Genomic DNA, 26,886 nt, shown 5'->3' on the forward strand with positions numbered 1-26,886 from the left:
CTTTTTTTCTGTCTCGTTTGTTCAGATGGGCACAGAAACAGCAGCCTACAATTCTGTGCCCGTCTGAACAGACTTTCAGAAAATAAAACAAAAGCACAGAACATTTTGCCTCATCAGGGATTTGTCTAAATTCCATTTTTAGGGAAATTCAAAGGGAACCTATACATATTGCAGAAACATGGAGTGAACAGGCAATGCTCCATGGTAAAAAGTAGGCAAATTAGCCCTTTTTAAGAAGGAAGAAAACTGTCTTACTAATGCCTTTAGATTAGGGATGGGCAATTAATTTTCCTGAGGGTCCACGAGAGACCATGACTGATGTAGAGGGCTGACCCAATAGGCTGAAATTAATTATGCTCAATATTAATATTTTATCATTTAATACTGAGCAGAACTAAATATGGTGACATCCCACTATATGCAGTATGAGCCCCCACAGCCCTCTGTGTACGGCATGAGCCCTAACATCGCTCCCAACATACAGAATGAGCCCTCACACATCCCCCCCCTATATACAGTTTGAGCCCCACATAGTTACTCTATATACACAGTGTTAACTCTAACTCTGCCCCCTACATACATTATGAGCCCACACATTCTCCTAAATATACTACACCCACACATAGCGTCTTAAATACAGCATGAGCTCCACATAGCCTCCTATGTATATTATGAGCCCCACATAGCCTCCTATGTATATTATGAGCCCCACATAGCCTACTATGTACATTATGAGCCCCACCTAGCCTCCTATATACATTACGAGCTCCACATAGCCTCCTAAATACAGCATGATCCCCCACATAGCATCCTATATACAGAGTGAGCCCAATATAGCCTCCTTTATAAAGTGTGAGTCCCACATAACCTTCTTTATACATAATGTGCCCTCACAGCCTCCTACATACATGCAAACATCCCATACAAATGAAAAAAAAATGATATATATACTCCCTTCACCCCCTGTTCTCCCAGTGCTCTGCTCTGGCCTTCCATGCATTGACATTTCACAATGCAAATCCAATAGTGTGGCGTCATAGCGTCTTCTGTGCTTCACACTGATTGGTGGAAGACTGAGCCAGCGGCACTGTCCACCAATGTGTTTACCACTGTCTGCATACTATGGATGCAAATAGCGGTGACATCGGGCTGCAGGCGGCGGGGGCAGTGCATGGAGTAGCTCACGGTCCACTGATTTCATCCCTTCAGCCGTCGTGGTCCGGATGTGGCCTGCGGGCCGCACTTTGCCAAACGCTGCGTTAGATTATGCTAGAGAGACAGTTCTCTTCTTTCTGGAATAGAGCTAGTTTGCAAGCCAAGGATATGAAATAGTCAGAGCATTTTATATGGATGAAGGCAGAAACTCTCGGCTGCCTCTAGAACCACCTCAACGTCACTTCACACACACTGATCGCTACATACTCACCTGTCCTCGCGATGCTGTCCTCAGTGGTGATGTATCCAGTGCTGTCCCCGCAATGCTCCGCCTTAGCTCCTCAGTGCAGTGAATAATCAATGGATATAATGAGCGGCGGTCAGAAGCAGGAGGCAGCAGAGCCGAAGACATCACCGCTGGATACAGGTGTATATAGAATTTTTTTATTATTTCAAAGAGCCGTGTTTTCTCCGGTACATGTCACACTGATGTCACACGTATGCAAACACAGATCGGTGACACGTATGACCATATCGATGCATGAGGATTGTACCTGATTAAACACAGACGTCTGAAAGGGGCCTTAGGGTACTTTCACACTTGCGTTTATTTCCTTCCGTTACAATCCGCCCTTTTGGAAAACAGCGGAATCCGTTAACGGATTCCGCTGTTTCCCATAGACTTGTATGGGTGACGGATTGTACCAAAAGGACCTGCGTTGCTTCCGCTGGGCGACGCTCTGTTGCTTCCGCCCAGCGGGAGGAACGCAGCATGTAACGTTATTTTGAGCAGCGGAATCCTCTGGATTCCACTGCGCATGCTCTTTTTGATTTAAAAAAAAAACAAAAAACTTTATTTTGGCTCACGGTGGCCGAACGTTCAGCTGAGCGCCCGGCCGTCGGCAAGCGACAGCGCTCAGCTGATCACCCGGCGGCCGGCTGCAGGGAGCGATCAGCTGATCACCCGGCGGCCGGCTGCAGGGAGCGATCAGCTGATCACCCGGCGGCCGGCTGCAGGGAGCGATCAGCTGATCACCCGGCGGCCGGCTGCAGGGAGCGATCAGCTGATCACCCGGCGGCCGGCTGCAGGGAGCGATCAGCTGATCACCCGGCGGCCGGCTGCAGGGAGCGATCAGCTGATCACCCGGCGGCCGGCTGCAGGGAGCGATCAGCTGATCACCCGGCGGCCGGCTGCAGGGAGCGATCAGCTGATCACCCGGCGGCCGGCTGCAGGGAGCGATCAGCTGATCACCCGGCGGCCGGCTGCAGGGAGCGATCAGCTGATCACCCGGCGGCCGGCTGCAGGGAGCGATCAGCTGATCACCCGGCGGCCGGCTGCAGGGAGCGATCAGCTGATCGTTTACAATAGTCTGCCGCTGGTAAAACTGTAAAAAAAAATAAAAAAAAATCAAAACGAATTGCGTTGTTTTGCAGCATCCGTTGCATCCGTTGTGCCACTATATGCAACACATCCGTTGCATCCGTTACACAACGCAATGCAACGGATACCGTTCAACGCAAGTGTGAAAGTACCCTTAACAGGTTTGGCTTCGGACAGGTTGTCAAGAGAGAGCCTATTTTTTTTCTAAAAAGAACATGACAGCATGTCTAAAGATTGCAAAGCTGCATCTGAACAAACCTCAAGACTTTTGCAACAATGTCCAGTGGACAGACTAATCAGATATAGAGATGTTAGGTGACAACTAAACACCGCATATCAACACATACACCTCATGCCACCTGTGTAGCACGGTGATGGACGGGGCTTGTTTTGCATCCATTGAAATCTGTTATCATGCAGGTATTGAGTCTTTCTTATACTATAGCATCCTAGAGTCACAAGTGAAGCAATCTATCCAAAAGCTAAAGCTTGGCCAAAACTGAGTCGTCCAACACAAAAATGATCCCAAGCTCAACATAAAATCTAGATCAGAATGGCTAAAAAAAGAGGAGAATCAAAGTGTAATGGCTGTCACAGTCCAGACCTCAAAGCCTTTGAAATGCTGTGACCTTAAGAGACTTTGCTTTAACAAATAACCACAAACCTCAATGAACTTAAGCAACGTTGTAAAGAGGAGTGTGGGGAAAAGTGCTCCAGAAGAGACTGATAAAGTCCTACACAAAACCATTACTTCAAGATATTGCTGTAAAATGTGGTTCTACTAGCTGGTGATTCATGGGATCATTTATTTTAATTTTTCACTTGCTGCTTCTACATTTTTCCCTATTATTTTTTTTTTTTAAAGAATTACATGGTGTAATGTCTCTTATATTGTACATATGTATTGAAATAAATTGAAAACTTTCCACCTTTTTTTTTCTTTTTATGTCCCGGTTTGTAAAAACACACAGAATTCATTTTCTCATGACCAGCTGTAACATGAACATCCGTTTTATGCTATTCCTTTTGGAACAATTTGTGTCAGATATGGGGATATAAATATAGGTATATAAACTTACACAAAGGGTTTTCACCTAAGGATTCAATTAAAAATATAAAAAAATTGTAAACATAGTATCCTCAAAATAAATAAAATGAGTTTTCATAAGGCTATGTTCTACATGCATCTTTGAGTTCCCTTAAAGGGGTTGTCCACTACTTTTACATTGATAGCCTTTCCTTAGGACAGGTCATCAATGTCAGATCGTCCGGGGTCCGACACCCAACACCCCCACCGATCAGCTGCTCCTGGTGCTGGCAGTGGCAGACGGAAATGCTCAGTTTTGGAGCTGCTCCATCTTCAGATAGTGGCCGCGGCCGGGTACTTCACATTCACCTACTATCGATCTGAATAGTAGGTGGATGTTCAGTACCTGACCGCAGCCGCTACGAGAGGATGAGCAGCTCCGGAACTGAGCATTTCCTGCTGCCACCGCCGGCTCCAAGAACAGCTGATCGACGGGGTACCGGGTGTCAGACCCCGGACGATCCGACATTAAAAACCTATCCTAAGGATAGGCCATCAATGTAAAAGTAGTGGACAACCTCTTTAAGCTGTCCTGTTTTATGGAACTTGATGTACATATTTGGGTTTTTTGTCAACCATACTAAGTAATTTTCTAGTTTTTGTTTAGTTCCTGTTTTTTGTTGTTGTTGTTGTTGTTTTTTTTGTGTTTTTTTTTTTTAATGAAGCAAAAATGGAATCTGATATTTGACCTATACACAAAATATTCCATAAATGTACAGATTAGGGACAACTAATGCGACCCGCAACGGGGTCCTGTTCTTTAGACTGAGGCCGGAATTTACATTCATGGCATATTCTGTGGATATGACCTAAACGGACAAGATGGGAAACCTACTTTAACATTTCAAAGTCTGAGACTAATCATTTTCTTCTATTTCGCCATATGTCTTTTAGATTTTTATTCATCTTGGTGGGGCCAGTAGGAAAAGCACAACAATACCATGAGATTGGCCGATCAATGGCTACCATAATGACAGATGAGGTATGCAATGCTGTATATAGTAGCCTTATGTTCATATATGTGTGAATCACGCAGTTTGAGGTGAAGTTTTTAGTAATCTGAAATATGTTGCATACGTTATTGCCTTCTTTTGAGAATACATTGTTTTATATTTTGTGTTGTATTGATTTTGATAACAGCCTCTCACCAGGGTCAGTCTAAGCTCCATATTTACGGGTTTATTCACGAGGACATTGGCAAAAAATGGTTTTATTGTTCAGAATCAATATTTATTACCGTGTGGGCTCCCAATGCCTCCGAGTGAACTATAACGTATTGTGGATTCTGCTAAGGAAAGGGCATCATGGATGGCGCAGGTCTCCATCTGTCAATATCAGAGCAACCTGTGTTAATGTGTCTTTTAATAAGGTTTAAAAGCCAAATCTGACCCTGGTGACAGGATTCTATAAGATGTCAACCACCATCCTTAACAATTACCATCATAAACTAATAATGCTTTTAAAGATTTTCCATGATGTTGCTTACAAAGCGAAGGACAGAGGAGACTTATTAGCTGGGATTGACGAGTTCTTGGATCAAGTAACTGTGCTCCCACCAGGAGAATGGGATCCATCCATCAGAATTGAGCCACCAAAGAATGTTCCTTCTCAAGTGAGTGTCAGCGTGACCGGACCTTCGTCGTGCTTCATCTCACTCACTGCGCCTATATAGATATAGAACAGAAAAGATATGGCCCTCTGTACGTGTAGGTGCCCAGATAGGTTCCCAGTTCTTGATATAATAGTAAGGAAATCCAGCATTCAAAAAAGAACATTTGAAGGCGATTGGTGCTGGAATCCTATATAGATATAGCCAGGCGTAATAGAACCATAACGTGAAGTTCCTTGACCTTTTTTGCAAAATAATTAGAGGCCACCCTCCCCCTTAGACCATAGAGCCGCCTTATATCTCAAACTATCATTGTGAGCCCACAAGTTCTGGCTGCATCTACCATCCTTTCACCCCTATGGCTATACCCCTGATCACTTTTGTTAGAAAGGCATTCCTAGGCACATAGATACTTTCTCCTGAATTCTGTAGAGTTAAAAAAGATTAAATGATTTTGAAAAGATATTACTTATGCTAGTGGTTACCTTACGTGATGACTAGAACACCCTAGGGATCCCTAACACTGCTCATTACCTAACAACGGAGTTAATAACACCATAAGTTAGCGGGTGCCCCCCATTCCATGGCGGCTGTCCCTAGGGTCCCTAACATTCCCTACTGTCCACATCTCCTCTAAATGGTCGCCGTACTAGTGGTTACTTTGCATTGCATTTTGTTTTTTTAATCTTCATTCCTTCTAGGAGCCCCCTATATACAATTTACAGCCTGATCCTAGCTTGAGATTTTTCTGTCTGAGTGTCTTTCCCAGTAATACAGGCTGGATATTAGGTCTGTGTGTATCCAGAGTATTACAGTCTTCACTTGCTTTCATGTATCAGCACCGCTCCAGCACTGTGATTTCCTCTCTGTGCTTTCATCCTAGTCGAAGTCTTGTTTTCTGTGCCCTCCAAGATGCTCTCCATCTCTCTGCTACAGATCTGTGTACATCTCCCCCCACCCATTTTTCTCCTGCTATCTCTAACACAGAGAGGAAGATCGGAGCTGAGAGGGCCTAGAAGAAGAAGCTGTGACAGATTTGTATCAGATTTACAAAAACCCTCAGCTAGATAAAGGATGTATAGTCATTCATAGGCAGCAAGATAGTAGAATTTTTATACTAGAAACTATTTATAAAGTTGCTTAAAGGGGGTTTCTGCTTTTAATATTTTATCATCCAAAGGCTGACAGAGGGTTAAAACACCTGAGTTGATACTTAACTTTCACTGTTCAAATAGAAGCTCTCTGCTGCTTCCATATCTGTTTGCAGGCTTTAACCTGTCACTGCTGCAGCCAATCACTAAGCTCAGTTGCTTGGCCAATGTAGATAGCACTAAATGCTGAGCACATTGATTGGCTGCAGCGATGATGTGCACTGTAGGTATGACATCATTGCTGCAGCCTATAAATGGAAACCGTGGCAGCAATAGATAGACAATGATGGCCCAGAGAAAAGGTGAGTACCATCTCATTTTATTTTTATTTTAGATTTTAACCCTCTCATAACCTTTAGATGATTGAATGTTTAAACCGGAAAACTGGAAGGAAATACTAAAAATAAAAATTGTGTGTAAAGGTATACATTGCCTTTAAAACAACAAGAATTTTCTCTGGCTACATCTAACCATGAATGTATAGGATTTTATGACATCATTATGCCATATTTTATAGTAATGGGATTTCTCATCTATGCGTGTAATGAACCCCCATATCTATATGATATATAAATGTGCTATTCACAGAACAGTGACTGGTAAGCAGTGGTGTGTTCCTGCATAATTGCATTTCACTGTAAAAGGTTTTATTACATAATCATCCTTCAGGAGAAAAGGAAGATGCCGGGAGTCCCCAATGGAAATGTCTGTCATGTGGATCCTGAACCAGAGCATGAGCACAGTGGACCTGAGCTGCAGCGCACAGGGAGGTCAGTGAATGTGGCCCGTAATAATGTCCTCTAGAGACAGGAGCTCCGAGTACACCCAGGAGACTAGTGTCACGTGCCGCCTCTGCCCTAAATTGTATTCTGTTACAACAGTCTTGTAGTTCACGGTAACCAGAGTCTACAAAATACACCTTATTGGTTCAGAGGAAAAATATGTGGCATTTACCAGAATTTGCAACTTATTTCTATGTAACATGACAATATTGAAGGGATTTCTAGTATATCCTTCTTTTCTTCATAAAATAACTAGTGATGAGCGAACAGTAAAATGGTTCGAGTGCTCGGTACTCAAATCAAGCCGGTCAGGCGCTCACAGGCTCAGCTCGAATAGCGAGCATAATGGAAGTCAGTAGGAAACTCAAGCATTCTCTATCTCTCGCTATCTCTCTATCTTTCTCTTTCTAATTCTCTTTCTCTCTCTCCTCTCTTCTTTCTCTTTCCCTTTTTCTCTTTTTCTTTCTTTATTTCTTTCTCTTTCTTTCTCTGTCTCTCTCGCTTTCTTTTTCACACTCTCTCTCACTTTCTCTTTATCTCACTTTCTCCTTATCTTTTTCTTTCTCTCACTTTCTCTTTCTCTCACTCTTTCTCCTTATCTTTCTCTTTCTCTCTCTTTCTCTTCCTTTCTCTCTCTCTCTCTCTCTCTCTCTCTTCCTCTTTCTTTTCCTCTTTCTTTCGTTCTCTTTCTCTTTCTCTCTTTCTCTCTTTCACACTTTCTCACTTTCTCTTTTTCTCTTTCTCTCTCGCTCTTTCACTCTCTCACTCTTTCTCTTCCTCTTTCTCGCTCCCTCTCTCATTCTTACGTTCTTTTTCTCTCGCTCTTTTTCCCTTGCTGTACTACATTTCTAATTATTGTTATTTGCTAACAGAGATATTATTAGACCTAGTTCTTATTGGAATAGGATCTTGGAGATGGCAATACCCCTTTTAAGCTCTCGGTGACTAGCAGGTTCTTAGTATAGCACATGTAAATACATTACTGTTTGCTCCAGATAGGAAATTGACTTTCCACTTTGACTTTCCACTCTAGAAATATCCAGGATGTGGGAGTGTATTTGTGTGTGTATGTATATACTGTGTGTGTATATATATATACATATCCAATATGTGATCAATATCATCCCTATACACATAATGTGTGTGTGTGTGTGATATATATATATATATATATATATATATATATATATATATCACACACACACACATTATGTGTATAGGGATGATATTGATCACATATTGGATGGTATTTCTCAGTTCCCTAATGTATTTACCAGACATTGATGTCACTTTGTACATCTTGTTATTGTCTACACTGAAATGTATAATGTCAGAGCGGTGTGAATGAGCAGGAGCAAGCACTGTTGAATTCCAACCCCTATGCTATTATTGTCTATTATTTGTTCTATAACACCACTTTGCTTTCAGAACTAAATAAAAATTCCTTTAATTCAGCACTATATTGAGTTGTGATTAGTGGTGGATCTGGCACTTGGGTAATAAAAGAAAAAATAAAGAAAAAAGAATAAAGCAAGCGACGCTATACTTAATGAGACTCCAGCGCGGATGTAACTGCTCCCGCGGCCTCTCATTCTTCTTCCAGGGCCGCTCATTATGCTTATGCATTTTTACTGCTTTCCCCGCCCATTGTCATCTGTGATTGGTTGCAGTCAGACAGCACCCCCACGCTGAGTGGCAGCGTGTCTTACGCTTTCAATCACAGACCCGGTCTGCGGATCTATAGCATACGGTAAAAATAAATAAAAACATTGGCATAGGATCCCCCCCATATTATGATGTCCAGCGCAGCCCCCGTCGTGCACTTATCTTGGCTGTGTATAAAACTAAGAGTAATCACATGTAGGTTTTTTTTTTTCTTTTTTTTTTTTAATTATTTAAATAATTTAAAAAACAGTGTGCGGTCCCCCCAATTTTTATACCCAGCCATGATAAAGCCCGACAGCTGGAGGCTGGTATTCTCAGGCTGGAGAAACACATGGTTATTGGGAGCCCCCAGCCTAAAAATAGCAGCCTGCAGCAGCCCAGGATTGTTCCATCTATTAGATGTGACAATCTCAGCACTTTACTCGGCTTTTCCCGATTGCCCTGGCACAGTGGCAATCGGGATAATAAGAAGTTAATGGCAGTCCATAGCTGCCACTAAGCCCTAGATTAGTATGGGATGCGTTTGAGACCCTTCCCATTACTAATCTGTAAGTTAAAAGAAATAAACCCATTCGCTCAAAAAATCATTTATTTGGAATAAAAAACTAAAATACACTCTATTTCACCACTTTATTAACCCACAATATACCCCTGCAAGACCAACGTAATTCTCACAAGGTCCCACGACGATTCATATTTACTTGAAATTACAGCGCGTGATCAATGGAACATGTCTGTACACTGTAACTGCAGGCAGAGACTGAGCTGCAATCAGCGGTGACATCACTCAGATAAGTTGCGGTCCTCCACCTGTGACTGCAGGTAACCTGACCTCAGGGTACTTCATTAAACTAAATGACCCCACCTGAGGTCACATATGCATAGTACGCTTTTAGTCTATGTCTTCTAGTCATTAAAACATTGATATAACACTTTCAAGAAAATTGGATGTGTGACTGTAGCCATACTCGAAGACTACTGGCCCCAGTCACACGTCAATGTTTCTGTGTTCAATCAATTACCCATTATAGTCTATAGACATGGTCACCAGTACAGTTGTTGTCAGATTTTGATCCAACATGCAAATCAAACCCTTCTAATTCATGTAATTGCGTCCATGAAAAACAGATGGATGGATGTTATCTGTGTAGCATCCTAGTACTGGTTTTTACTGTCTAATACAATGTTATCCAATTTCATTCCTCACGGCCCCCAACAGATGAGGTTTTCAGATTTTCCTTAGTAGAGCTCAGGTGATGGCATTATCAAGTCATCAGAAACCGCTACAAGTTCTCTTACCCGTGTAATCAGGAAATCCTGAAATATGATCTGTTGTGGGCTGTGAGGACTGGAGTTTGTGAAACGCTGGCGTAATGGGTAGAAGTATGGAACCTTAGTAAATTGTAAAAACGGACACATAAAAAAAAATTATGAAAACCTATTTGATTAAAATGGTCCATTTTTCTTTTATGCAAAAAACCCACAAAACCTGATGTTAAAAAAAAAAGCCCTTTCTCTATTCAAAACCTGAAAATCTTGATTTCACGTGAATCAATATTGTATTCGTTACAGTATATCCCATCTCTGGAACGCTGAGATGGGGAATGATTTAAGGCCACTTTACACGCTGCAATATCGGTACCGATATTGCTAGCGTGGGTACTCGCCCCCATTGGTTGTGCGACACGGGCAAATTGCTGCCCGTGGCGCACAACGTTGCCCGGACCCGTCACACTAGTTACCCGCCCTGTGACGTCACTGTGACCGGCGAACTGCCTCCTTTCTAAGGGGGCGGTCCGTGCGGTGTCACAGCCACGTCACTAAGCGGCCGCCCAATCAAAGCGGAGGGGCGGAGATGAGCGGAACGTAACATCCCGCCCACCTTCTTCCTTCCGCATTGCGGGCGGCTGCAGGTAAGGTGAGGTTCCTCGTTGCTGCGGCGTCACATGGGGTGATGTGTGCTGCCGCAGGAGCGACGAACTACATCGTACACGCTGCAGCAGCGATATTTGAGAAGGGACCCCCATGTCACCGATGAGTGATTTTGAACGTTTTTGCAACGATTCAAAATCGCTCATATGTGTCACACGCAACGACATCGCTAACGAGGCCGGATGTGCGTCACAAATTCCATGACCCCCAACGACATCGCATTAGCGATGTCGTAGCGTGTAAAGCAGCCTTTAGGCTTTCAGTCATGATATTGCTCAGTCACTCACCTACATATATGTGCTGCCTACAGATGAAGTAGCGAGTAATTACTCTTTGGAGGCATAATCTAGATGTCACATCACAGAGCACTTAGGGCTATGTTCTGTATAATATATTATATATATATATATATATATAATATATATATGTGTGTATGTATGTATATGTATATATATATATATATATATATATATATACATATACACATATATATATATATATATATATATATATATATATATATATATATATATATATATATATATATATATATATATAATATATGTGTGTGTATATGTATATATATGAAAGCCAAAAAACTCTACATTTTAGTCCACAGCAAAAATGTTCTGCTTGTAAGAATAATTGTATGTTACCAATATCTGTATAAAATGTATGATCATATCCATGTATACATACAGTACAGTGAGTGCAGTATGCCTGTGTGACAGCGCACAGTTGCTCTCGGCCCATCATCTGATGACTGCCGTTGTGTATGTGGTCCGTCAGCAACTGGCGCAAAAACAGGAGCGTTCTACTGAGATTTCAGCTGTGAAGGCAGGATTTTCCCGATTTTCCAGACTATAGTTCTGCTCCTGGTGGTCTGCCTGGCAGTGAAGCACACTCTCTATTATTCATTGCAGGCTATTTGGCGGTCTGGTGGTAGACATAAAAAGGAAAGCTCCTTGGTACTGGAGTGACTACAGGGATGCGCTGAGCTTGCAGTGTGTGGCTTCTTTCCTCTTCCTATACTGTGCTTGCATGTCTCCGGTCATCACATTTGGGGGTTTGCTTGGAGAAGCGACCGAAGGTCGAATAGTAAGGAAATTCCATGTGCCTAATTCTGACTACATCCATCCTCACCTATCTTCATGTTGATTACAAGCCGCCTAGAAACCTTTGCTCATTAGATCAGCTGGTAAACTGCCATCGCTTACCTCGAATCAGGATAATCCCCATCTTTGGCTTTATTTAACCACTGAGCGGATCAGCTTTCTATTTAATGACCAATTAATGACTTTACAGCTCAGCTTTTTCCACAATCTTTATACTGGTTGTAGTATACAGATACATTAATATTCCCAATTATGCTACATAGCAATCCTAATTTACCAGCAAATCACTTCTAGCAGTAAATATATTACAGCAATATCTCCCATCTCCACATGGACACTGCTGTTTTATGTCTCTTTTACATTAGATATGTATTGATGTGCCGTGAATAATCCGCTGTTTGTGCCCCTGCAGAGTGCAATAGAATCCCTGTTTGGTGCTTCTATGACCGGAATCGCTTACTCTTTGTTTGCTGGACAGCCCCTCACCATCTTGGGGAGCACAGGACCTGTGTTGGTGTTCGAGAAAATTCTTTTCAAGTTTTGCAAGTAAGACCAAATTCTCATGTCTAATTTATTAAGAGAATTGAAGTCTTTTTTGGAAAATAAAATGAAATTATACACAGTTTAGTAGAAAGGTAACCGCACACAGAATACAAAATATGGAGTATGTTCCCTCGTTTGTCATATTATAGACTGTCTTCCTATTTTTGTCTGTTCTAGAGGCTAATGAAGTATCATACACCACACATAATATTAAAGGGCTTGTCCATTACTCGAGCAAAGCTTTCCCAATCATCATAGTTCCCCCATGTAAAATAATAACCGCTATACTCCCTTTCAGTGCATGCACCATTCCAGCGATGTCTGGATCTACTTTCCCTGTGTAGCAAGCCAAATTAACCCCTTCCCAGATTAAGCTCGGGTATAGTTTGGCCCAGGCCAGAGTATACCCCAGGGATAAACTGCCCTAGGCTAAATTATGCCCCACGACACAGACCGAAAAGTACGCCTGTGCAAGAACAGTATATGGGGCCTTGCTCATCATATTACACAATTCCACCTGCTTTGGAGATATAAATGGGCCCCCTTACCTCTTGGGCCCCTGTGCGGCCACACAGTTTGCACCAATGATTTGTCCGCCCCTGCCTTGGGGTGTAAAATAACCTAAGTCGAACTATACCCCTCCAGGCCAGAATATACCCATCTAATGTGGAACCCAGGTATAGTCTGGACCAGGCCAAAGTATACCCCGGAGTATAATCTTAGTCTGGACCAGGCCAAAGTATACCCCAGAGTATAATTTAGCCTAGGCTACTTTAAACCCAGGTCCAGGAATAGTCTGGACCAGGCCACCGTATACCCCAGAGTATAATCTAGCCTAGGCCACTTTAACCCCAGGTATAGTCTGGACCAGGCCACTGTATACCCCGGAGTATAATCTAGCCTAGGCCACTTTAAACCCAGGTGTAGTCTAGACTGTGGGTATATGCCAGCCTGTTACACTGGGACTGGTGTGACATTGGAAGGGAGGAGGAGGTGGAGCTGTGCAGGGAATAGAGCTGGAGTGAAAAAAGACTTCAGATCTACAGCCTCATTTGCATATCAATTAAAATGTTGGTTTCTTAGTAATGTAGGAAGGGACTTGCCATATAAAGGTATGGCTGGACTTGTCTTCTGAAAAGCGACGTGTGCATATAAGTAGTTTGGGGTGTGAAATCTTGCTGTCAGATTCCTTTAAATGGAAAAATAAAAGATCTTATAGCTCGTGGAAGGCAAAAAGGAACAAAAAAACAAAACAAGAAAAACAAAATGAGAAATGGCTAGGTAATATGGCTATGCACTTGAGGGCTTATTCAGAGTTTCACAATGCAGAATTGAGCAGATGATGGCAGGTGCTGCGTGACATGGCACCATATGGGAATTCTGCTTTATGCTCTGGATGTCGGTGAATGCGAGCTGCAGGCTTCTGCCTTGTAATAATACAGGGTGTATTATCTTTGACTTTTATATTTTGAGAAGACATTGTGCATTCAGGATAACAACATAAATTGTCTTTGCATTGTTCTTCTGGGAACATTCACCCTCCTAGCACTATTTGCATTATGGGACAGAACCATTGTCGCGTTAGACGTCATTTTTCCCACGTAACAAGTGGCAGCAATCATTAGTTCTCTTCTAAATCATCGACTTGTGTGATTGTTCCTGAACTCTTCTAGGACATGTCGACATTGATATTGCCATTTCCTTGTTCTTCGCCTTCATGTTTTATTTATGTTCTGAGTAATACATAATGAAGCCTTTGATTAATGTAAATGTGTTTTCTTCCTGAGATGTAAGGCACTATCATTTTTTGTCTTCCTTTACGTATTTGATATTTTTTTCTGGGAAATATCCACACCGTAATATCTGGATCAATTGTCATATTTTTTTAAAACGGTTTGTAGTCTTTTATGTCTTTACCAGAACATTTCATTGTTTGGACTTTGAAAAGGATCACAACAAAGTACAGACCTATTCCATATATCCGGCGGGATCGTAATCATAATGACTGTATTTCTTTGAAAGTGAAATCTCAGTTGGATTGAATTCTTACAAATTTAAGAGCTGCACGCGGCTTTCCTCCAGCATTGTGTTACCTGATTCATGAGCGTGTTTGTCTTTTATTACTATTTCCACCCTGTGAGCAAGTGCGGCCTGCCTCTTCCCATTATAATAACTGTTATCTGCCTCGCTTCTCTTCTAGAGACCATGACCTGTCATATCTATCACTGCGAGCGTGCATTGGGCTGTGGACAGCTTTCCTCTGCATTGTTCTGGTCGCCACTGATGCCAGCTCGTTGGTTTGTTACATCACTCGTTTTACAGAGGAAGCCTTTGCCTCGCTGATTTGTATTATTTTTATCTATGAAGCCATAGAGAAGCTGATACATTTGGGGGAGACGTATCCTGTTCACATGCACAGTCAACTGGACGAACTAACGCTTTACTAGTGAGTGTTTTACCTTTTCTGACCATGTTTGTATATCGGTTACAGAACGGGATACTAATTCTTGGAAATTCTGTTAGACATAGGACACTTTTTTAAACCCTGTGAGTTGATACACACGGCACTTCTGGGGTGGTGCTCACATAGAGTCCAAAACCGTCTCATGTAGATGTAGAAACTTGGCACTCAAGATAAATGTAAATAGTGGTCTTTTATTGAGAAGAACTTGTAGGACCAGCATAAGCACAGACGTTTCGGTCAAAGACCTTCATTAGTGTGCGTGCAGGGAGTCCTCAGAAGGTATAGCAACTTGGCAACTGGCGTATTCAGGTAGGACAGACGTTTCGGTCAAAGACCTTCATCAGTGTGCGTGCAGGGAGTTCTCAGAAGGTATAGCAACTTGGCAACTGGCGTATTCAGGTAGGACAGACGTTTCGGTCAAAGACCTTCATCAGTGTGCGTGCAGGGAGTTCTCAGAAGGTATAGCAACTTGGCAATTGGCGTATTCAGGTAGGACAGACGTTTCGGTCAAACACCTTCATCAGTGTGCGTGCAGGGGGTCCTCAGAAAGTAAAGCAACTTGACAACTGGCGTAGTCAGGTTGGACACCACGTCATACCTGACTACGGCATTTGCCAAGTTGATATACCTTCTGAGGACCTCCTGTATGCACACTGATGAAGGTCTTTGACCAAAACATCTGTGGTTGTGCTGGTCCTACAAGTTCTTCTCAATAAAAGACCACTATTCACATTTATCTTGAGTGCCAAGTTTCTACATCTGTTTTTTTTAAACCCTGTCCGTAGAATAAATTTGATATTTTTGTGCAGCTGGAAAAACTTTGAATTCAACTATTATCATTAACAATTCATGGTGACATTTTTATATCAGAATTATGGGCTGATTCATCATAGCTGTTACTCCAGAAAAATGGTGTAAAAGCTTTGGAAAGTTACAATATTTTTACGCAAGAATGAGCTGCTCAAAAATATTGCGACTTCTAGTGTTTTTACACCAACTTGTTTCTTTTCCACTATAATGAGCGGGGCTGGGGAGGAGCCTGGACGGGATGAGGCGTTTCCACATCTGCCCGTGATATTCAACAAATGTGATGGTGTATGGTACATCAGAAATGCTACTCCAGTCCCCGAGTCGAATTTCTGAGACAGGTGCTCGCCACTCAGAAGAAGTGTCGAATTTATTCAAGTGGCGTGTGCCTCATAATGAATTTATGTTTATGCAAGAGAAAAAAATGTCCAGCCCTACTATAGCACTAAAAGCTACAGGCTTAAAGCGGACTAACCACCAGGATTTTCATATGTAAACTAAAGCCAATGCTATACTGACACTATTATTTGATTGATAGCAGCTACAGAATATCTAATAGGTGGGTCGGGTTTTGCTAGTTATTCTCTCCCTTGTCTGCCTGCCTGTCCTTCCTCCCTCCTTCATCCCCCTGTAATAACAGAGACGGGGGAGGAAGGACAGCCAGGAAAGGGAATAACTAGCAAAACCCAATCCACTTATTAGATATTCTGTAGCTGCTATCAGTCAAATAACAGTGCATTTCACAAACTTCACTTGCTTATATTTCAGAAAGTATACATCCGATCTCACAACTAAAGGTATGTATAGAATCAGCATGATAGTGCCAGTATAGCACTGGCTTTAGTTTATAAATGAAAATCCTGGTGGTTGGTGCTCTTTAATTAAAACCCCTGGCATTTAAAGGAACGAGCGGTGCTACACTGACGAAAAAGTCATGTGAAATTCCATAAATGTAGAGAAATATCAGTGGCGCTCATCAGCCTTAAAATTATCCTTTATTGTGTCCACATGAAAAGTCTATGTGAGGCAGGAGAGCAGGAACACAGGGTGTACAAACCACAGCCATTTCACATGACTTGCATATTTCTACAGGTCCACGTGCAAGTCACGAAACGGCTGTAGTCTGTGCACCCTACATTCCTGCTCTCTTGCCTCACATAGACTTTTAATGTGAATACAATAAAGAACAATTTTAAGGATGGTGAGTGCCTCTGATGTTTCTTTATATTTATGGAATTCTCTTAATGAATTTGGTACCTTTAACTCCAGCAAGATTGCTGCTCTGCCAGTCTTGAATAATTAACCCAATTCAGTATATCACTTCAAATTTTAAAGACCACTCCAGTGAGGTTTTAGATTTTTCATGTGCTAGGTATCAAGTGTGTGAGCTTAGTGACATACTCATCGGCCAGTAACCACAGTCTTCTCCCGGAACCGACCTTGCTCTGGTCCGCTCCTGCAACATGGTCTTGTCCTTTTAACTTGCCAGCTCACGGTGGGAAGCAGCGGTTACAATCTGAGAGGAAGTCTGTTGTACTCAGAAGCTGCAGAGCCTTGTTCTGAATTCACAAAGACTTGAATTGAGAACACTCAAGAGGGTACCTCCACTCAGTAACCACTGTGTCATGCGGGAGGTCACAAATATAGTGATGTAGTACCGGAGCTGGGCTGATACCGGAAGAAGATAGCATCAGCTGTGTGCAGAATTATTAGGAAAATGAGTATTTTGATCAGATGATACTTTTTATACATGTTGTCCTACTCCAAGCTGTATAGTTTTGAGAACCAACTACCAATTAAGTAAATCAGGTGATGTGTATCACCTGTAATGAGAAGTGGTGCGGTGGAATGACATCAACACCCTATATAAGGTGTGCTTAATTATTAGGCAGCATCCTTTCCTTTGGCAAAATGGGTCAGAAGAGAGATTTGACGGGCTCTGAAAAGTCCAAAATTGTGAGATGTCTTACAGAGAGATGCAGCAGTCTTGAAATTGGCAAACTTTTGAAGTGTTATCACCGAACACTCAACCGTTTTATGGCAAATAGCCAACAGGGTCGCAAGAAGCGTGTTGGGCAAACTAATTGCTCATGAATTGAGGAAAAGCAAGCGTGAAGCTGCCAAGATGCCATTTGCCACCAGTTTGGCCATATTTCAGAGCTGCGACGTTACTGGAGTATCAAAAAGCACAAGATGTGCCATACTCTGGGACATGGTCAAGGTAAGGAAGGCTGAAAAACGACCACCTTTGAACAAGAAACATAAGATAAAACGTCAAGACTGGGCCAAGAAATATCTTAAGACTTATTTTTTCAAAGGTTTTATGGACTGATGAAATGAGAGTGACTCTTGATGGTCCAGATGGATGGGCCAGAGGCTGGATCAGTAAAGGGCAGAGAGCTCCACTCCAACTCAGACGCCAGCAAGGTGGAGGTGGGGTACTGGTATGGGCTGGTATCATCAAAGATGAACTTGTGGGACCTTTTCGACTTGAGGATGGAGTGAAGCTCAACTCCCAGACCTACTGCCAGTTTCTGGAAGACAACTTCTTCAAGCAGTGGTACAGGAAGAAGTTTGTATCGTTCAAGAAAAACATGATTTTCATGCAGGATAATGCTCCATCACATGCATCCAACTACTCCACAGCGTGGCTGGCCAATAAAGGTCTAAAAGATGAAAAAATAATGACATGGCCCCCTTGTTCACCTGATCTGAACCCCATAGAGAACCTGTGGTCCCTCATAAAATGTGAGATCTACAGGAAGGGAAAACAGTACACCTCTCGGAACAGTGTCTGGGAGGCTGTGGTGGCTGCTGCACACAATGCTGATTATAAACAGATCAAGCAACTGACAGAATCTATGGATGGTAGGCTGTTGAGTGTCATCAGAAAGAAAGGTGGATATATTGGTCACTATTTTTTGGGGGGTTTCTTTTTGCATGTCAGAAATGTTTATTTCTAAATTGTGTGCAGTTATATTGGTTTACCTGGTGACAATAAACAAGTGAGATGGGAATATATTTGGTTTTTATTAAGTTGTCTAATGATTCTGCACAGTAAAAGTTTACTGCACAAACAGATATCCTCCTAAGATAGCCAAATCTTTAAAAACCCCACTCCAATTTCCAAAAATATTAAGCTTTGATATTTGAGTCTTTTGGGTTGATTGAGAACATAGTTGTTGATCAATAATAAAAAAAAAATCCTCTAAAATACAACTTGCCTAATAATTCTGCACATGGTGTACATATAATTACACTCATGAACATAATACATGGCACTCGGGAAAATAAAAAAAAGAAAACAAAACATGGTGTAGGCCTTTAAAGATTTATCATGGTCTGGCAAGGTGTCAGTAAAAAAGGTTAGTTATCCTTGTTTTGTTATATAAGCTGTTAAAAAAAAACCAAAACCTTTTTTACTCCAAAAATGCAAAAGCAATAGTGTATCGACCCCTCATATTAAACAGAGGGTGTATACATTTGTATAAGATGCTAAGATAAGAGGTGAGAGAGAGATGATAAGAGGCCGTCAGTGATGTGGCCCTCTAGATTTCATCCGTCCCACCTCTATGATTTGTGGGGTTCAACCCTCCAGTTTGGGGTTAACATTGTGAAGCTGTAATAAGACACAATGTTTATACATCTTTGATTTTGAAAAGGTTTCATTGGGACAAGAGAAATAATAAAATACATAAAGACCCCTGTTTATCAAACATAGTTACATAGCTACATAGATGGAAAAAAGACCTAGGTCCATCTAGTTCAACCTTCCTCCACCAATTCTACATTTTGTCATTGTGTCATTTACAACCGACAACGTTGTGTCTACTGAGAAAATCAACCAGCCTTTTTTTAAATGTTGTTATAGTATCAGCCATTACTACCTCTTGTGGTAGGGCAGTCCACAGTCTGACTGCTCTAACTGTAAAGAACCCTTTCCTATTTAGCTGCCGGAATCGCTTTTCTTCCACTCGCAGTGTATGGTCTCTGGTCCTTAAGGCTGCTTTACATGGTACGACCGATTGTGCGATTTCACAATCGATCGTACCCGCACCCGTCCTTTTTGCATCACGGGCAAATCGCTGCCCGTGGCGCATAAAGTCGGTAACCCCCGTCACACATACTTACCTCTCGTGCGACAACGCTGTGGGCGGCGAACGTCCACTTCCTGGAGTGGGAGGGACGTTCAGCGTCACAGCGACGTCACACGGCCCCTGGCCAATAGAAGCGGAGGGGCGGAGATGAGCAGGATGTAAACATCCCGCCCACCTCCTTCCTTCTACATAGAGCCGACGGCTGACGTGGGAGGCAGGTGCGCGATGTTCATCGCTCCCGTGGTGTTACACGGAGCGACGTGTGATGCCACGGGAACGATGAACAACCGGCGCCCGATTTCAGAACCGATATTATGGAACCTAGCGACCAGTACACGACTCACGATTTGTGAGCGATACTGCGTCGCTAGGAGGTGTCACACAGGCCGGCATCGCCAGCGATGTCGGATGTGCGTCACAAAAACCGTGACCCCGACGAGCTATCGCACGATAGATTGTCTGGTGTAAAGCAGCCTTTAGTCTTAGTTAATAGTCTTTGGAAGAAATAAGTCATGTGCCGGTCCTTTACATTGACCACACATGTATTGATACATATAAATGAGATCTCCTCTGAGACGTCTTTTTTGTAAACTAAACTAATTCAACTTTTTCATTATAATTTATGCCATCACAATATATTGCAGTCTCTGACTCGAATACATTCTTACAGTGTCGCATGGCATCTTTACGATGCGCCAAATTAATTAAGAGGCACGAGCGTCTTATTAAATTTGCTGCATCTTACTGCTGCGAACCCTTCATCAAGACTGGGGTACAAAGCACCGATCCTAATTTCTGTGACTGTTAATGTGCCTAATGGTGCTTAGCCGACACTCATGGCTTCTTCTATGATGAAGTGAATGGGAGATTTCCGGAGGACGTGGCTGGGCTCCTCTGCCCACATGAGGGTATATGAATGAATTTCCTCGGTGATGCTGATCTCTGCATATTGTTCTTGTTGGTACTTGTGCAGGGCGTGATGCCAGCATTATACACCTTTGTATTCACCTTCGCGTAGATGACATATCCTAGGGAAACCAGTTTGGTTGCCTTCATCTGTGTAGGCGCAGTGTGAGCCAAGGTTGACCATCCCTTTATAAAGATAAAGTAGGGTCTGACTGATCTGAGGTTTTAAGTATTTTTTTGAACATTTTTACTGAATTTATTCTAAGAAAAAATTAAAAATGTAAGAATTGCTCTGTGTTTATGTTTTAGCTGTAAGTGTGCTGCTCCAGAAGCGCCATCTAACAAGACTTTACTGTTCTGGAGGGATAATAACATCAGCCTTTCTGAAGATCAGTGGGCCAACCTCACAGTTAGTGTAAGTACATGACCTGTTCTAATACGGATCGTTCCCTGTACAGACAACACACAGGCGTGTACCGTGTTAGCCAAAAGATGAAATAACAGTTGAGAGTCATTGGGTCTCTCCATCAGGCATGGTAGATCATTATCTAGAACATAGGTGATATAACATCACATCAGCCTCTGAGGTCAGATACATATCTTCTAGATGGACCTAACTAATACTTGTTAGAATATCGCTTTTCTACAGATTTAGGAGACAGAATAGAATTTTGTTCTTTTTCTCTTCCTTGATCACTATGATCCCCCATCATACATATGCATAATCAGTTCAGCTAAGTGTGCATATATTTTCAGTCATATGGAAGGAGTAAGTTGGTGCAGCTGATATTCCATGAGAGCCGGTTTGTGTAAACTAGATCCCAAGCCAAAATCTAACTTCATTGATCCTTTGGGATAAAGGCTCCATACACATGTGTATGGGGGTGCCGGCCATCTCATGGTTGGGGGGAAATTTTGATCATACAAGTCCAGTTTCAGACTTCTGATAGCATTGTTCTCTCTGTGAAGAGTTGCCGGCTGACATCTCAATTGGTGGCTTTCTCAAAGAGAACATAGGCACACTCGGCCAAGCATCGCGCCTGTGTCCCGGAGAGTTGGATGAGATGGCTGTCGGCTGAACAATCGGCAGAAGCATTGTTCGGCCTACAACCATTCAATGTGTATGGCTGGCTTTAAGCTCAAACACATAACACAAATGTCACACAACCGGCCTTAATTTAAAAATTATATACGATAGCCATTTATTGTCTGCCAAAAAATGGAAGTGTACAGTGCATGACCCAGTGAATTTGGCCACTATCACATTTTTTTTAAAGTACCGCTCTGATCTGCCACTTTAGTCTGTCAGGTAAACAATCTCATCCTTCGTACAATTGATCTGACATCCGTTTTATCAGCCGCAACCTTGGCCATTCTAATGTCTATAGTCAACTCAAACAGGCTGTTGATTTTGTGACTAATTGTCCAGTGTTTTTATTTCAGCATTTATTTTGGTTAGCAAAATACGTTAAAAGGGCACAACCCTACCCATATATTCATAAACTTAAACTTTTCAAATGGAGCTACATATATATATATAAATGTACACTATTGTGCCGTTGTTTCATAAAGTATGTTATTAAGAAGAATCTCACATCCCTTCTACCTAAAATAAAGGTTGTAAAAAGGAAACAACTTGTCTGAGTGCACACTTTTATATATTTTTTTTTTTTTTTTTTTAAGAATTGTAAAATGTTGCATGGAGAGTTTGTGGGACCGGCCTGCGGACACCACGGACCATACACTCCAGATGTCCTCTTCTGGTCTTGCATTCTGTTTTTTACCACGTTTGCACTTTCTGGAATGTTGAAGACGTTTAAAACTAGTCGCTACTTTCCTACGAAGGTAAGTTATATGTTATAATTAATTGTAACAAAATAACACTTCTTTGGTGCCAGTGTCTTTTCAGCAGTGTCTGCCCTTGCTCTTCTGGGGATTGCGTGATATTATGTTACATGATCACTGTTGCTAATTAGAGTTGTCTTAACTCTCCATTCCTACGGACAAATCAAGATATCCAGAGGAAGTGAGAACGGTCTCAGTTCTGACTGACCACTGAATATCAATTGCGAATGGAGGGAAACGTGAATCATTGCTGATTTACCTCAGTAATCATGTGACATGACAATGTCACACAATCCCTGGGAGAGCCAGTGGCAACACTACTGAAATGGGGCCGACACTGGAGGGGAGTATAAGTGTTATTATTTTGTTGGGGGGGGAATATAGAGATTGAGAAGGGGTTGTCTGAGTAGTGGACAACCCGTTTAGGGCCCCCATACATATTTGACATCTGATGGCCGATACTTTTGCTTTTTTTTTTTTATTGGAGAGGAGAGGGTAGCAGTGGCGTCCTGTCTTCTCCTTGTTGACAAGTCATGAATGCTCAGACCAAGCTGAGCTCTCGTGTGTATGAGGGAGTCTGGAGAGATAGCGGTCAGCCACATCAGTGTTCGTCCCACAATTGTCTAATGTGTAGGGCCAGCTATACACTTGTCAAATCTGAAGTGAGATGTCTCCTAGTTTTCAGCCAAGATGACAACCTATAGGGATTACCGGTTCTGGACAGGAAGCAATATTCCCCATTTTCCTCATTACACCATAAAACTATACACAGCCCTAGTTTACTTTCCATCTGTAAAATATGTACTGAATTAACTGAGCAAATACACTGCTCAAAGAAATAAAGGGAACACTAAAATACCACATCCTTGAGCTCAATGAATAATATATTCCAGTTGCAAATCTTTATTCATCACATAGTGGAATGCATTGAGAACCAGAAAACATACAGATAATCAATGTAAATCAAAATTAATATCCTCTGACGGTCTGGATTTGGATTAATACTCAAAATCATTGTGGAAACTCAAATTACAGTCTGATCCAACTTAAGTGAGAATGCAGCAAGACAAGGAAATGAGGCTCAGTAGTGTATGTGGCCTCCGCATACCTGTATGAGCACCCTACAATGCCTGGGCATGCTCCTGAGGAAGCAGCAGATCTTTTGAGGGATCTCCATCCAGACCTGGATTAAAGCATCAGTCAATTCCTGGACAGTCTTTGGTGCAATGTGGCGTTAGTGGATGGAACGAAACATGTTCCAGATGTGCTCAATTGGATTCAGGTCTAGGGAACGGGCAGGCCAGTCCATAGCATCAATGCTTTTATCATGCAGGAACTACTGACGCACTTAAGCCACCTGAGGCCTAACATTTTCATGCATCAGAAAGAACACAGGGCCCACTGCACCTGCATATGGTCTCACAAAGGGTCTGAGGATCTCATCCTGGTACCTAAGGGCAGTCAGGGTACCTCTGGCTAGCACATGAAGGCCTGTGCAGCCCTCTAAAGAAATGCCTCCCCACACCATTACTGACCCATTGCCAAACCAGTCATCCTGTAGGATGTTGCAGGCAGCAGAAAGTTCTCCAAGGCATTTCCAGACTGTCACGTCTGTCACACATGCTCAGTGTGAACCTGCTATCATCCGTAAAGAGCACAGGGCACCAATGTCGAATCTGCCCATCTTGGTGTTCTTGCCTAAATGGCAATCACTCTGCATGATGTTGGGCTGTGAGCACAACACCCACTTGTGGATGTCAGGCCCCTCATACCAGCCTCATGGAGTCTGTGACTGACAGTTTGAGGAGACACATGGATATAAGTGGCCTGCTGGAGATCAGTTTGCAGGGCCCTGGCACTTGCTCCTTCTTGCTGCTGGGTTGTTGCCCTCTTACGTCCACTTCCATGTCTCCTGGTGTACTGGCCTGTCTACTGGTATCTGCTCCATGCTCTGGACACTGTGCTGACAGACACAACTACCCTTCTTGCCATTGATTTGCCATCCTGGAAGAGCTGCACTACCTGAGCATCTTCTGTGGGTTGTAGACACCGCCTCATGTTAGTTCTAGGAGGAGAGCAATGCAAAAGTGACCAACACAACAGCCAAAGAGGATGAGAACAGAGAAATGGTCTGTGGTCACCACCTGCACAACCACTCCTTTATCGGGTTTGTCTTGCTAATTGCCGATCATTTCTACCTGTTGTCTGTTCCATTTGCACAACAGCAGGAGAAATTGATTCACAATCCGTGTTACTTCAGAACTTGGTTTCACAGAAGTGTGATTCACTTGGAGTTACATTGCGTTGTTTAAGAGTTCCCTTTATTTTTTTGAGCAGTATATATTATTATTATTATAGTTTTCGATGTGAAGCCTGCAATGTTGTCAAGCTGAATCTGTCATTTCATGTGTTTGGGTGCTGGGATGCATGTACCCAAAGACCACATCTTGCCGTGCTATGTTCTTTTGTGCCGTCACAAGTCTGTATCTGGACAGAAAAATATTCTTATTTCAAAAATTGCTTTAATAAAAATCTGGTCCATTTTCGTACTCAGGTGCGGTCGATGGTGAGCGACTTTGCAGTGTTCCTCACAATCTTGACCATGGTGATTTTGGATTATTTAATTGGAGTGCCCTCACCAAAGCTTCAAGTTCCAAATGAATTTAAGGTAATTGTCTAAGGAAACGTATTATTATTATTGTTATTATTATTATTTTATTATTATTTTTGTCTCCTTCACTCTTAACCCGTTTAACGTTTCAGCACATCTGTTTAGGGAAGGAAGTCTGATCCATTTTCTATCTGACACATTAGGAGGCAGTATTAGGCTGGGCTTGTATTATATTTCTGCCATCTGTCAGATAAAGATAGGATATGGGGTAGCGGTATGGTAAGAGTATTCCTTTGGCATGTGTTTCACATAACGCCATTGGGATATGTCCAAAGCAGTAGATGTTTTGCGTTCCATTATTGTTTGCATGTTCGTGGCCTTGTCTGGTATTACAGTTCAGCCTCATGACCTAAATTGGGGAAGAACTTCAATACCTGTCACAATCCATGGGTAAGAGGGACATTGTTTCTTGAAAAAAGCCGCATACAGGCTTGTAAGATATCACGTAATAAGTCTGTAGTGGCAACAAGCCCACTGATAGACATGTTTCCATTTTGTGCATAGTATAAGTAGCAGATTACAACTATCAGTATATTTATCATTTATCTTTTAGCCAACCAGAGATGACAGAGGATGGTTTGTCAACCCGATTGGAACAAACCCCTGGTGGACAGTGTTCCCTACAGTAATTCCCGCCCTCTTGTGCACCATATTAATATTCATGGACCAACAGATTACTGCTGTTATTATCAACAGAAAGGAGCATAAACTTAAGGTAATGCATCATTTATACTAATTGGATCATGGCGCTTTCAAGTAAAACTGGCATTATGGGGTTTTATCCTCTGTGTTTATAGAGAACCTGTCACTTGCCATAATTATGTTATTTTTGTTGGTGTAATTGTTGCTGTTTTTCAGCATTTGATGATGTTTTTCTGTTGTTCCTTCATATCTTCGTTCCTTAACACTAGCAGTCCCAGAGAGGGGTCATTTAACATTTCTACCATTGGAATCCTATGGAGCTTGAAATTCCTGGGACTTCTTCTAGTGTTAAAGGGATGTCCGGTCTAAAATGCTGTCACTCTATGTGTCGCCCTATGTGACCGCAGACTTTTGAATTCTCCCAGCACACAGTGTGCGCTGCGAGGATTCACCGGTTTCTGAGCCGGGAACGGAGATCATGTGACTGCAATTGTGCGATAAGCATGTTTCCAGCCAGAACCTGACTAGCGGATGTGGCCTCACTCAATATAAGTGTATTGAGCATGTCCGCGCCCACTAGTCGGCCACAACTACTAGTTTGACTCGCCTACTCCAAACACTTGTATTGAGTGAGGCCGCGCCCACAAGTTGGGTTTTGGCCGGAAATATGCTTATCACACAATTGTGTTCCCTTGTCAGAAACCTGTGAATTTTTGCAGCGCTGTGTGTGCTGGGAGGAGTCATACGTCTGCAATCACATAGAGTGACTGCAGACTTATCATTTTAAACCGGACAACCCCTTTATAATTATGTCTCCTCTTCCTTGTATGTAAATCTAGCCTTTTAAGACTAGTGGGCCTTGACTGTTCTGTAGGTTTCTTCTTGAGGACCATGTCCAAGTTGGCTGACAAAGCTAGATTTATATAAAAGGAAAGAGAGGGCCATATACTTATCAGGAACAAAAAATAAACAATGTCTGATTTATGAAAACCGCAACATTTACATTAGTTAAAACAAATGACATATTAATGACA

General features: G+C 42.3%; 1 protein-coding gene across 1 annotated transcript in view; it reads left to right on the forward strand.

Moving 5' to 3' along the window:
• The window catches only part of SLC4A8 (solute carrier family 4 member 8), a 324,851-nt gene that overhangs the window by 240,869 nt on the left and 57,096 nt on the right, over positions 1-26,886 (forward strand). Inside the window, exons 9-18 of the mRNA XM_075337135.1 lie at positions 4,518-4,605; positions 5,089-5,235; positions 7,053-7,153; positions 11,686-11,860; positions 12,290-12,423; positions 14,621-14,866; positions 21,004-21,109; positions 22,378-22,539; positions 25,094-25,207; positions 25,764-25,925. Of these exons, the coding sequence (XP_075193250.1) occupies positions 4,518-4,605; positions 5,089-5,235; positions 7,053-7,153; positions 11,686-11,860; positions 12,290-12,423; positions 14,621-14,866; positions 21,004-21,109; positions 22,378-22,539; positions 25,094-25,207; positions 25,764-25,925 (1,435 nt within the window). The remainder of the gene's footprint in view (positions 1-4,517; positions 4,606-5,088; positions 5,236-7,052; positions 7,154-11,685; positions 11,861-12,289; positions 12,424-14,620; positions 14,867-21,003; positions 21,110-22,377; positions 22,540-25,093; positions 25,208-25,763; positions 25,926-26,886) is intronic.

This window comes from Anomaloglossus baeobatrachus, chromosome 2 (genome assembly GCF_048569485.1).
Source record: "Anomaloglossus baeobatrachus isolate aAnoBae1 chromosome 2, aAnoBae1.hap1, whole genome shotgun sequence".
NCBI lineage: Eukaryota > Metazoa > Chordata > Amphibia > Anura > Aromobatidae > Anomaloglossus > Anomaloglossus baeobatrachus.